The sequence below is a fragment of the Amphiura filiformis genome, chromosome 4 (genome assembly GCF_039555335.1).
Source record: "Amphiura filiformis chromosome 4, Afil_fr2py, whole genome shotgun sequence".
Lineage (NCBI taxonomy): Eukaryota > Metazoa > Echinodermata > Ophiuroidea > Amphilepidida > Amphiuridae > Amphiura > Amphiura filiformis.
Window position 1 is genome coordinate 20797287 of NC_092631.1, and position 13578 is coordinate 20810864.

A 13578-nucleotide genomic window follows, 5' to 3' on the forward strand; every position below is an offset into this window, starting at 1 on the left:
TGGTTCATTGGTCATCCCTAATTACAGTGCTTTATTTAACAAGCAGGGTGTCTTGGTTTATTGTATTATGTTATGTAAAGGCTGAAATAAAGAAGGACAAGGTGTTTACAAAGTGCATATTTTTGATGAACATTGATTTGTATACTGTGTTGTGTGATATTTATGTTACAAATTTTGCTGAAGAAAAGTCATTTCAATATTTTGTTATTTGTTGAACCCTTTTTGTTTTTTTTTTAATGTATGCAGAAGCTGTAATAGCCTTAAGGGGTACTACACCCTGTGGTAAATTTGTGACTATTTTTGCATTTTTCTCAAAAATGATAACACACTGGTAACAAAAGTTTTGTATATTATTGGGGCAAGGAATCCAATTACTACACTGAAATTTCAGTGACTCAAGACAAGCAGTTCAGTATATATGATAGGAAACGAGGTACATCCTAGCGGTACCTTATTTCTTATCATAAATAACAAACCGCTTGTCTTGGGTCACTGAAATTCCAGTGTAGTAATTGTATTCCTTGCCCTATAATATATATAACTTTTGTTACCACTGTGTTATTAGTTTTGAGAAAAATGCAAAAATAGACACAAATTTATCGAGGGGTGTAGTACCCCTTAATAAGAATATATGACATATATATAAAGAAAGGACTTTTTAAAATATTAAATTGAAAGTCTTTCCTGTACAATAATCATTCCTGGCAGTCACTCAACTAGTAGAATTGTTTGCTCTACAGGCAAAATGACAAACACAAAATATATATCTTTTATGTGTTATGCCTATGTCAGAGGAAGTTTAAAATGAATTCCAAAATGAGTGAAAACAGTTTGATATCAACAAAGCACAACAAATTGAATACCTGAGTGGAAGAAGGGCCCAACTCCATCAAAACTGTTTTCGAGATATTAAGAAAAAACTTAATATTTGGAAAAGTTTTATAGACAGAATGTTTTCGTCTTCAGGGGACCTTTAATACATGAACATACAATATTACATACATTCGAAATTATATATGGTGTTTCCATGACAACGGTACAGGTCTTAATACGAGCTGGAGTTGGGCCCTTCTTCCACTAATATACTGCAAGTGCCATTTCTGTGTTATAAATAGCTACAGAAAGAAGGTAATCACCATTATGCACAAGTAGAACTCATGTAATATGTTAGCAAGAAAGTTTATTGTAGTGCTTGAAGCAGATTTCATGGATGAACAAAATTCCTGTTTAACCCTATATTTGTGGAAGAAAGGCCCAACTCCATGGAGTTGGGCCTTTCTTCCATGAAACTCATGATTAAGTGTACGTGGAAGACTATTTAGAGTGGATTTTGGCTCATCTTTCACACACAAGGAAGAACAGTCTGCTGGCAATAAAATGCTGGGTCTAACTCATTTTGTAAAAAATGGAGTTGGGCCCTTCTTCCACTCAGGTATTCAATTTATCCGGCAAAAATGTCCAGCTTTCATTATATTTTACGTTATTGCATTGATTAACATTACTACATGTTTCTGTGATTTATTCCGTATTAGCTCCCCAGCAACCTCAAAAATGGGTTAAAAAGTTATAAACGTGCTTTAGTTTTGGTCAAAACGTTTTAATAACGAGAACACAAATTTTTAAATATTATTAAAACGTTTTATATCCTTTATATAATCCAATATTTAATTGTTTTGTGTAATTAAGTAGCTATCTACTGCTGATAGCAGTATTGATGAAGTAGCTATCTACTGCTGATATTGGCATTGATAAAGTAGCTATCTACAGCTGATTAGAACTGGCTCCGTTCCTCTGACCGCGGTGCGCCAATTGCGAGCGCCGCGAACATGAGCGGTGGTTTAGGGAGTTGGATTGTCATTATCATGAGCACGTAACCAGTGCTACAGCTGATAGCAGTATTGATGAAGTAGTGATCTATTGCTGAGCCCAAATTCAACAACCATATTGTGACGGAACAAAATGAATTTAAGTGTACACATCGAGAGGTCAGCGACACAAAGATGTAACTCCATTTTTTGATATCAAAATTTTCAGTTACATGAGCACTTTCCAATAAACACATAGAAGTAACTCCATTTAGGACCCCAATGAAATCAATGGCCAGTGAAACATCGAAATAACTACATAAGTCAAAGTGGACCATTATCTTTAAACTCATTTTTATCAGAATGGCCAAAATGGAGTTACGTCTTTGTGTCACTGACCCCTCTACATACGTTTGTGGCAAGCCAGGTGTTTGTGGCAAGTTTCAATAAGTTTTCACCACATTAGTTTATCTCACACTTAGCTTTTCTGAGTTACTTGCTAAACAAACTGGTGGCGACCGACCAGATTAACGTAAGTTTTTTACTTGAAAACTTGTTCTCAGGAAAACTAAGTTTATCAGTTTGAATGCTTATGTGAGAAAAACTAAGTTTATGTTATTCAAAACTTTGCAACGAAAAGAAACCAAAAATGGCATGTTCTGCGCGCCCGACTGACCCATTTAATAAAAAAAAATGACAAAACCTTTTTCCTGTACAAATGAATACTGGCTCTAATTTCCGAAATTTCTGAAAACAATTATTTATATCTGATTATATTATGTGGCACTGGTACTTCCAAGATGAAGAAAATGCTTTTAATGACAATTCTTAACCAAAATGACTCAAAGTAGGACCGAATAACACCACTAAAATGAGGTCTACTTAGTAAAAAAAAAAAGCAAGTTATGGGATAGAATGTACATTATTAAAAAACAGTATTATTAAAAAGAATCACCCGACTGATCGACCCGACTTTCAAAGAGTCCCTTTTCCCGCAGAACATGGTTTTCCTTTTTAGTTAAACATGTTTATGGAATCGGATAGCGACATTTGCACAATATTTTTGTGGGACCTTGAGAGCAAGTCGACACCAAATTGCATTCTGATCACGAGAGATGTCCTGATGACATTTAACAGTCCTCGAAGTAAATATTTAGGTCTTTTGGGGAAAAAAGTAAAGCTTTAATACAAAGGGTCAAATTTTTCAAATGATGATCGGCTTTTCGTTCCAGCTACTTAAACTTTGAGTACATTTTATTAGATTTATAAAGTTTACTTCGAGGACTGTTATCCATTTTTTATAAATTTGCCATAAAATTTGTATTATATCTTAAATTGAAAAAAATCTAAATTATTTGATACCAGAAGAACATTCCTCGTATTCAGAATGCAGTTTGGTATGCCTGATGTGCTTTGTGGTCGATGGTCCCACAAAAAATATTGTGCAGTGCTAGTGTCGCTATCCGGTCCCTTAACTACTGTTCAGTACAATTTCTTACAGTATCTTTGATCCCAGTGTCTTCATGACTATTCAAAAACGGGTTCGTGTATCCAAATAATCTGAAATCTAAGGCGTATATTTCAGATATCCTCCTCAACTGATATTTAGTTGCTTCTTTGAACTTCTCTTCAATTCCACCCATAGATGTATTCGTTGGGTGGCTGTTGGCTTTATCAGGATACCTTACAACATGACTAATATCCAATTTGTCCATGATAAAATCTGCCTCTTCCTTAATATTTTCTAATTTCCCGATATAGTCATAATCAACGGCACACGGAGAACACAACTTATACATCTCTTTCCAGTGTCGATCAAATTTCTTTTGCTCCGTCGGATCAGCGATATATTGTAGCCATTCCGACCATGTTATATTCTCACCGGTTGTTAACTCTCTTTTTGTTGGTTTTTTCCTGTATTTCTTCATTATTCTCAAAGCGTATTGTCGCAATTCGCGAGGAGCGACTCGAAAGACGGATAAATCGGCGTATTTGTTTTTATAAGCCGACACTATCCGTGACAATGGATGTCGGACAAACATAAATTTACGATAATTTTTTAACCGGTTCTCTAGTTGCTTTCCGGGATAATATCGTAATACTTTCAGTTTATTTCTTGCATGCGCTTCACGCGAGTCAATATCATCAATTGTTCTGGAGTGATCTTCTAAAATCATTAATATTCTTTTCCAGTTACTGCAACCAACTTTTGGAATGTAACAAAACATTAATTTATATTTGTCAACAACGTAGATATGTCGTTGAGTGTCATCATAAAGTTCCGTTGCATGCGCATGTTTGGCTCTTCTCTCCTCACAAACTGTTTGGATTAAATCTTTCCTCCTTTTCTGTTCCTGTTCGAATTGTTGAAGCCGTTCTATTTCAGGAACTATTGTTTTGTTGGTAGGATGTTCTTCGGCATGTGTGCTGTACGGGGTGCTGTGGTTATTTTGGTGGTCTTCCTGTTGTTCCTGTCGGTAAAATATGAAAATGGTTTAGGTCAACATATATTATTATAAAAATGAGCGCGATATTTGAAAATAATTTTCTGAACATGCGCACAATAATTATTGTAGTACGTCAGTGTGTGGCATACGTACAGGGTGATTTAAAATGAACTGTACCCAACTTCACCCAATTTTTTTATATATAATTGCGGAGATTGTACATATCAAAAAACTATCATAGAAAGCAGTGATAAGTGTTCTGTAGTAGAAAATTTTGAATTTTGATGATAAGTGATTTTAGTCAGAAGATATCGCATTTTCAAGTTATCATCCCATTTTTAAACCAACATACGGAACTAAGTTTATCTGTGTTCTCTGCCGCAGTAACAAAATGCAACTACCATACCCTATTACACTCAGCTTGCAATATAAAATTATTTAAATGTCGGTAAGTATTTAATTTTAATTTTATGTATTTATCAACTCATCTTATTTTCATTTTTAAATAAACATGCGCAATTTATGTTGAACTGAAAGTGACTTAGGGCAGTTGGTGAGCAAAATGCTGTAGAACAGATAGTTTGAATAAAATACTCATCCGTGTGCAACATCGTTTTTGGTGTGTTTTCTAAGAATGTACTTTTCGTCAAAACCATTAGAGGTAAAGACATGATTTTTTCACCAATAATAGGAAACATACTATCCTGTTACAGCTTACAAACACAAATTATTTAAATGTTGGTAAGTATTTTAATTTAATTTCTGAAGTTGGGTACAGTTCATTTTAAATCACCCTGTATGATCGGATTTTGCTTTTAGTATAAGCCTATGACTGGGGTGAAAGACGAAATGAATCAGCAAGTTTCCATTATATCAGTCAAATTATTATAATTATAATATGAAAGGAGAGAGCCCGGGGAGAGAGTGTAAGAGTGTCCCAGCAAACACAAAAATGTTTTTAAAACGTTTTAAACAAGTTGCATTTTGGGTTTTAGTTTAGGTCAAAACGTTTTAATAACATTTAATGTCGGGTTATAAAAAGGTCATGAAAACGTTTTAAACGTTTTGCATGAAAACACACTACAACAATATTTTCAAAATGTTTTCAAAATGTTATTGTAAAATATGTTTTGCAAACATTTTTTGCCGAATACCTCGTCGACACTTAAATAACATTATGTTTGTAGTAGGTTATCAAAAAATGTTTTCTAATGTTATGGAAACGTTTTATACCAATGTACTCTTTATATAACCTGACATTTGAACGTTTTCTGACAACTTTTTATAACCTTTTGCGAATGATGTAGGAAACGTTTTGTGTTTCCTGGGGTAATAATGTGACTCACATTCATCATGTTCATATTGAACTTGGCGTCCAACAGGAAGTCGGCTTGTCTTCTAGACTGACCTTTGAACTGTTTGTTTTTTGCCGCAGAATCTGAAAAGAAAGACAATGATTTATTATAGTTTTTTTTAAACCACGAACACTGTTGCAATTGTCGTTTGAAATTAACACAATGTTGTAAAATATGTAGAGTACATTTTTTTGTCGATGTAAACGCATAAATGTACAGCAGGAAGCGAACGCTGAGGAAAAAGCTAACAAGAAGTTAGAACGGACAAGACGTTAGTCACTTCGGAAAATGCATGTCAAACGTTATACTGGTTCTAGTACTGCAAATTTTGATAATTATTACCCCCGTTATTACCGCGCATGAACAATTTCTGGGGGGATTCAACTGAAATTTTGGTAGGGGTGTGTCTTTGGGAACTACGTTTAAGTACTGATTTTGGACAAAGTATGGGCTTGATGAATAGAAATTTCAACATTTTTGATGGGTCTTGTGAACTAAAATTGGGCCAAATTATAGGCTTTGGAGCTAGAAAATTCCAAAAGTTTCGGCATGATTCAAATGTGGGTCTAAGGAACTGCCGGAGCCTGAAAAAGGGACCCCTGACCGCATACTGTTTCTGGTCCTGGTCAAACTTTGACCATTTATATTACCGCGCATTTACTAGGGATAGACGAAGTATTGTTGGTTATTCATTATCTAAATCAATATTATTGAAAAATAACACTTTGATGTTTTGCAAAATTTCATTCTACAAATCAATACTTTGAAAACTTGCTTGATTTATTGTTGTTAAGGGGGTACTACACCCATTGATTTTTTTTGCATATTTTTGCATTTTGTGAAGAAATTACAACAAAAAAAAAAAAAAAGTGGTATGCAAAATGAAGGGGCAAATCTTCTCGTTTTATTGGTGGCATCGGTATCAATGAGCTTACATGCTTTTGAAGATAGAAGCCAAAAGGAGGTACATCACTGATGATTTAAATTCACTTCATTTTGGAAAGCTTACTATCAACGGATTTCGTTAAAATTTTGGATATGTGTTGCTAACACATTAGGGAAATAATGTTGATATGTAAAATGGGAATAAGTGGTCCCTGATTTCTTTTATGACTTCATGAACTTGGTGCTCCACAACTATCAAAAACGAACCGGTTAAAATGCTTCTATTTTCAATGTCGAGCTATATTTTGTATTTTGAACTTGCAACACTGTCACTGAAACTTAATTAAGCCATAGGTAACAGGTTACCACAACCACACTACAGCAATGTTGAAAAAGATTGTATTTTTTGTCACCTATACCACCATATTAGGTAGTTTTCCGTAAGCTTCATTTTTGTGATTTTGGTAACTATTTTATATTTATTTGCCCAATCCAACTCAACTAGGCAATCTAAATTGTACTCGCCATTTACATCCCAAGGTATTTTAGTATATCCACCTCACACATTTCCATTATATATCCAGTAACAGACAAAATATCAAAATTGATGCCTCATTATGACATGTATGATATCACAGACTATCACATGTATTCAAAATTGATGCCTGAATTTGACCTGAAGCAATTGACCTATAACCTGACCTTATAGCCCTTTTTAATATCTTTTCCTAACCTACACATTATTGAAGATACATACATGGTCTAGTATTAAAGTGTCTATGTGGAAGAGATTAGGCCTATTTAATTTATTCAGTGTTTATATAATCAGTGAGTACATTTCTATAGATAGTATAACAAAGGATTTAATGTATTCTATTCATGTATTCTACTTGGACATGTTCAATAGAATAAATTATGGTTTGTTATGAAACACACATCTCAGTTACCAGGATACAGTAAACAAAAAAATATATAGGGCTAAAATGATTTTCTAAAATGGTTTAAAACCACTTTTTATGTAGAGATATTTTATAAGTTCAGGACATGAGATGATGAACATATTTATATACTTCATAAATTTGCAACAAAAAAAGAAGATGGGTACTGATGAAAATCAGGGTATTATATCGCTTTAATGAGTTATGTAGGCCGACTATTTACAAAAGTGTTGTTCTTTCAGCCCTCTTTACAACATAACTCAAGAACCGCAGGTACTACAAAAATATATCTGTGATATTTGAATTCTTACACGCTTGCTATGAAATGATCAATGCAAGATGCTGTGAACTACCAAATTGTAACAGTTTAAAATAATTGCTAACCTTAAATTTTAGCGTTTTTGTCGCTTAAATTTATACGCGTTTTCTTTCAGTTTTAGCCATTTTAACCCTGATTCAGCGTTTTTTGAGCATTTTCAGTGTTAAGGCAATTTTCAAGTTTGATTATTAATATTAATTTATCAACTTCAGCGGTTTATACCCAGTGGTGGCCAGGGGGAGTGGGGCAAGAGGGGCATCCCGCAATATTTTTCTTGCCCCCCACATGTACACACTTTTGAGGCAAAATCCCCAAATCACAAACATTTCCACTTTTGAGGCAATTTTGTGCAAAATTCGTTGATTTTGCCCCCCCCCACAAAAAAAAAAAAAAAATTCTTGGTGCCGCCACTGGTTATTATTATAGGCATACCCTTGATGTGACTCACCTTTGTCATTCAGATTATGAAGAACAAATACTATTGTTGCTACCATCACAATGCAAGTAATGCTCTTGCATTTCTTCTTGAACATCTGCCAAACCATCGTAGTAAGCTGTAGTAGATCAAAGTATGGGTATAGCCAAATTTAAACTATAATCGGTTTAGTAATTCAGCTGAAATGTATTAAAGTAAGGTGACCTGATTATTTGGAAAATCGAATTTTTAAAACTTACCGTAAAATATTTGACCCAAAATGAGCATTTTTTAAATTTTTTTCAGAAAAAATAAAAATCGATATTTATGAGCATGGAAGTGTGCTTGATTAATTTTTGAAGGGGTCAAATGTCACAAAAAAATAACAACTTGCCCATATACAGCGAAGATCATTTTTTTCCTTCATGGGATGTAATACTCTGACCAAAGTTGCCCCAAATGCGGGGTAACTTTGGTCAGGCTATTTTTAACCCCAAGGGCACCCTTACAAAATTATTAACAAATCTTCTTCAACTTCAAGGTGTAGAAGGGAACCCTAATGTCATAAAAAATTAGAAATAAAACTGGTTTTGTTTAGAAGCAAGTGCCCAAAGTTACCCCATTTTACGGTACTTATAACATAAAATGTCGTCCCTTTCAAACATTCATGCAAAAAGAATATGTAAAAAATGTTCCTTGTAAATGTGACTAATTCCTTATACGCAGGGATGAAAACATAATTTCCAGAAACTGCTTTAACATTTCCTGAAAATGTGTATTTCCCTATGTACTTTGAACAGGGAAGATCCAAGCAAAATTTCCTAAAATCAGGAAATTTCCTGAAGATACATCCCTGCTTATAGAATTACTGACATTTATACAGTGTGATACTGGTAGTCTACAGTGTTTTTATTAATGATAATCTTCATGATCATGTAAATAAAGTAATTTCAAATGAGAGATATTATTTTTCTTATATATTAACATAATTATTTAAATTAGGAGTTCCAAATCGGTGTATATATTTGCGAAGATATTTTTAAAAAACTGTTGAATTAGTCTCAAACGTGGTATACCACAGTCGAGACTAATTCGACAGTTTTTTGATGATTTCTCCAGAAATATACCGATTTGGAACGCAAAATATGAGCTTTCACCTGATACCAAAATCTGCATTTTGATGGGTTTAAGTGGGGGAATGAGGCTTGTCAATCAGGTTATACCTTTAAGGCGTTACTACACCCGTTTACAAATTTGTGACTATTTTTGCATTTTTCTCAAAAACTAATAACACGCTGGTAACAAAAGTTATGTATATTATAGGGGCAAGGGGCAAGGAATCCAGTTACTACACTGGAATTTCAGTGACTCAAGACAAGCGGTAGGTTATGATAAGAAAAAATCCCCTTTAAAAGGGGAAGCCAGCTTCAATGCAGAAGAGGTCTTGTAATTAGTTTGGGTGGAAGGCATTTTTAGGATCACTCTTTTTATGATCCATCATGTTCCATGACAGTCCACCAAACCAGGTGGTGGTCGCATTGCATTTTCATCGTCAACCGTGTAATTGAATGGGATTATTTTGAAAATTTAAAACGCTTGAAATTTCACAAACAAATAGGCCTATATGTTAATAAATAATATAAATACAAGCTAAAACCATGGGGGTTCGATAATGAACCCCACAAAACTAACCGAGTATTTGTAAAATGCCATACGGCCGGGCGGTTTCACAAGCTGCTGGCTCTATCGTGCCATTCGCTGCCTGCACCAAACCATCAATGATAAGAACATGCACACAGAAAAACCAAACATTAACTCCTATAACTTCCTGTCAACTCTTTAATTAATTACTCCAAATTGTTCTGTCTTTTTGTCTTTTCTGCCTTTTAGGCTACCCTTAGCTCATTATTAATATAAAGAAATACACTGCAGTTTTTAGTTAATTGGCTAAAAACTGCCACCCTACTTGCCTTATACATGCACATTAATTTTATATTAATTTATATATTAATTTATACATAGCACATTATAAAATGTATAAAGACTGATATTGTTCAATAGGCCTACATGTAGGCCTATATCAATTGTACCCATATCAAAAATAGGCCCTGAAATTACATCAAATTTTTCCTGTTGAAAAGACAAAACTGATGTTTAAGATATCAATTATTTCATAAATGACATTTTGAGTCATTTTTATCCATAAAACGATACAGGATATAGGATATTTTTACTTTGACTTTTTAGGTCCATAAAGGTTTTAATCATGTTATCAATACACTCACATCTCATGCTGTGCTGATCTCCAGGAGGTCTGCAAATGTAAATCTAAGAACGCCTGATAACAAGGATACTATCATTTTCTTTCGTTGATATGCTGTGGAAACTATTATAGGCCTGGCATATAACTTTTAATGTTATATTTCCTTCAAACCACAACTTTTGAAATTCTCACTCGTTTTCATTCGTTGAAACGGCAAAACATACTTTCTTTTTCTTACAAATCGAATAACAGGTCTTACATATATTTTCACCATAAAAAGTTCCGCTAAGTAATTCAAACCAATGCTAGTACCCCGTAATCTCTTTAGCAAACAAAGACGATCTCCGAATTAGATAGCCAACTCTTACAATGTCTTAGCTGGCGAAAAGTGCCGCTAGAATGTACCTCATTTCTTAACAATGCACCACTTGTCTTGGATTAGACCCTCCCTCGGGTCCATGGAGAACGACTGGTAATGTAGATTACATAGCATTAAAAATCAACCCAATACATGGACCCTCCCAGTCTGTAAGCAATTTGACTTCCAGTTCCCACAAAATGCTGGGAGTTCACTTTTACGGATTTGGAGTCACGCAATCTTTCTATATACCACGTCCATGTTTTCACTACATTAACGTTTGTGTATAGCGACTAAACAACGATATTGTATCCGACCAATCAACGCAGCTTGGCAGCGCGGGGATATTTGAAAAGGCTTCCCTTAGCTAAATAATGTGCAAACATTTGCAAACCGCACGCGATAATATACGCAATATGGACAATAGGCCTAAGTCCGAGTCGAGTGGTTGCCTTTTATTATTGCGCGTACCATGGGTCTATCAGACGCGTGCCACTTGAGCTCAATACCTCTCAGTTGTTGACAAGTGTCCCATCCGATCCTGCGTCACATCCCGCGGCATAGCTTTGTGCTACCATATTTGAATTGAAACTGGGGCGGGGCTTTCGTAATTGACATCGGAATCACCGTGCTTCGTTGAACGAATATTTGGAAGCACACGATTTGGAAGTGAGATCTCTAACAGATTGGACCAGTCTCGGAATCAGCGCTCAATGGACTTTCGCGTTCACTTATAATACGAGTATATTTCTATATTGCTGCATGGTTGACTGTGGTGGGTGTAAATAGTGGCGTCGATTTGTGGATGAAGAGGAATGGGTTTTTGGCATTGAAGAAAATAAGGGGGGGGGGCGGTGGCATTTTTTTTTTCATAGGGCATTACGTAATTATTTATTGTTACATTATCCAGAGATGGAACCGAACCGAGACTGGGGGCCAGTCTAGTCTTGGATCAACTGGAATTTCAGTGAAGCAATTGGATTCCTTGCCCCTGTAATATACATAACTTTTGTTACCAGTGTTTAGTTATTTTTTGAGAAAAATGCAAAATTAGTCACAATATTGACGCTCTTTCTAAAACATATTGCAATAATTGCATGATAGGCCCACATGAAGTTTTCAAGTTTTGGCCGAAGCTGTAAGATACGTATAGACTACAGACCTTGGAAATAAAATTGCAATACCTGCTTCATGAGCTCGAAAAATGAGTTTTTGGCAACCACATATATGTGGGCCTTATGTTATTGACACATTTGGACGACCATTTTCTGATCGATATCTATATAGATTTTGTTTGTTATAAAAGCAAAATGTCTGAGCATGTAGCTCGATGGTCTGAGCTGAGGATTCGGGCAATGGGTCTTTTAATATAACTATTAAAAAAATCTCATTTGGAATTTAGCACATTTATTGTAAAATTCATTATTATGCCACATCTCGATCTAGACTGCGGAACTCAGTCCTCAATGATAGTCAGTAATTTATCTTTTGGTCGTTACATGACTATCATTTGATCTCGATCCAGGATCTCGATCTCCCAAACAGATTATGTCTATAATAATTTAATGTAGCAAACATACCTTTTCATGTTTTACACAAGACACGTTTATACACACGGCTGTGACACGGTCCATCCAGGCGACCATAGAAGATGATGACGGACCTCTTGATGTTGATAATGTTCAAAGATCATGTTTATTACATCTTTCGTTCTTGTCTGATTATTTTGTAATCTTTACAATCACTGCATACGTACAATTTGCCATTATTGTCAAACAGATGTTGTTGTCAACTCTCGGGCATGTCTCAGGTCAGCACATGCACCGCTCAGATCATGACAAATGGATTTCCATATCAATGATTTTAGTTCATGCTTTATTGACCATGTTGAAAGCGTTATTTTGTGCGTTGCATAACAGTTCAAACAGCTTGCATCACTGCCCTGATCTGATTTAAAGCATGGAAGACTTTCTTCCATGTTTAAAGGGACAGTCAGCGACCAGCAATCCACAGAGCAAAATGTGATGTGATCAAGCAAAATCAGTCGGAAGTCGGAAATATTGATTTTGGGGAAGTATAAATTTTTCCTTCTTTAACTGCTCATATCTTTTGAACTGGACGGTTAATGGGGGTTTCTGCAAAACGCTTTGCAAATGCTGTTTTACAATATCCCATAAGAACTGAAAATTGAATATGTCCGACTTCAGACTGATTTTGCTAGATCACAACACATTATTGTCAATCAACTTAGTAACTAAGTCATAGGTAGGCCTACTAGGTGTAGATCCAGGGGGGGGGGTTCCCCGATATTTTGACAGGGACCAATGTTGACGCCTGTATGTGGGTTTAACCTAAAAAATGTCAATTTTTACGCACTCGATGCTTATTGCACCTTTACCATATTTCACCAGAGCTTCAAATATGGCAAAATTGTTCGCGCGCTTTCATGTTGTTTACCACAAACTACGGCCGGCAAAAGGTGCTGGATTCATTATATTCCAAGAACAAATTTCCACCCCCACCCCTTATGTCAAAAAGAAACATAGCCTACGCCACTGAAATAAGCCAAAGACCGACTTTTTATATCAAGCGAGAAAAATCTTCCCGGGCAATTCCCGTGCAAATCCAGACGGTACGGTGGATATATACCACGTAGTTTATCAACCCCTCATATCAGAGGTACTACGGTACGGTGGATATATATACCACGTAGTTTATCAACACCTCATATCAGAGGTACTACGGTACGGTGGATATATACCACGTATAGTTTATCAACACCTCATATCATAG

The 13578-nt window shown here is 35.3% G+C and overlaps 1 protein-coding gene across 1 annotated transcript; it reads right to left on the reverse strand.

Moving 5' to 3' along the window:
* Nucleotides 1–3099: 3099 nt before the first annotated feature.
* LOC140150671 (carbohydrate sulfotransferase 11-like) lies at nt 3100–12737 on the reverse strand. The gene is made up of 4 exons (XM_072172745.1): nt 12366–12737; nt 8198–8303; nt 5599–5690; nt 3100–4276 (listed from the first exon to the last, which is right to left on the reverse strand). The coding sequence occupies exons 1-4, from the start codon at nt 12429–12431 to the stop codon at nt 3281–3283; spliced, it is 1260 nt and encodes a 419-aa protein (XP_072028846.1). The 5' UTR covers nt 12432–12737; the 3' UTR covers nt 3100–3280.
* Between the last annotated feature and the right edge of the window lie 841 nt (nt 12738–13578).

Bases quoted from the DNA above. Each gene is read 5' to 3' on its own strand.
- LOC140150671 (XM_072172745.1), bottom strand. From the start codon at position 12,431: ATGGTCGCCTGGATGGACCGTGTCACAGCCGTGTGTATAAACGTGTCT. The intron at 8,304-12,365 runs GTATGTTTGCTA...GATCTACTACAG, and splicing joins CTTGTGTAAAACATGAAAAG to CTTACTACGATGGTTTGGCA. The intron at 5,691-8,197 runs GTGAGTCACATC...CTTTCTTTTCAG, and splicing joins TCATAATCTGAATGACAAAG to ATTCTGCGGCAAAAAACAAA.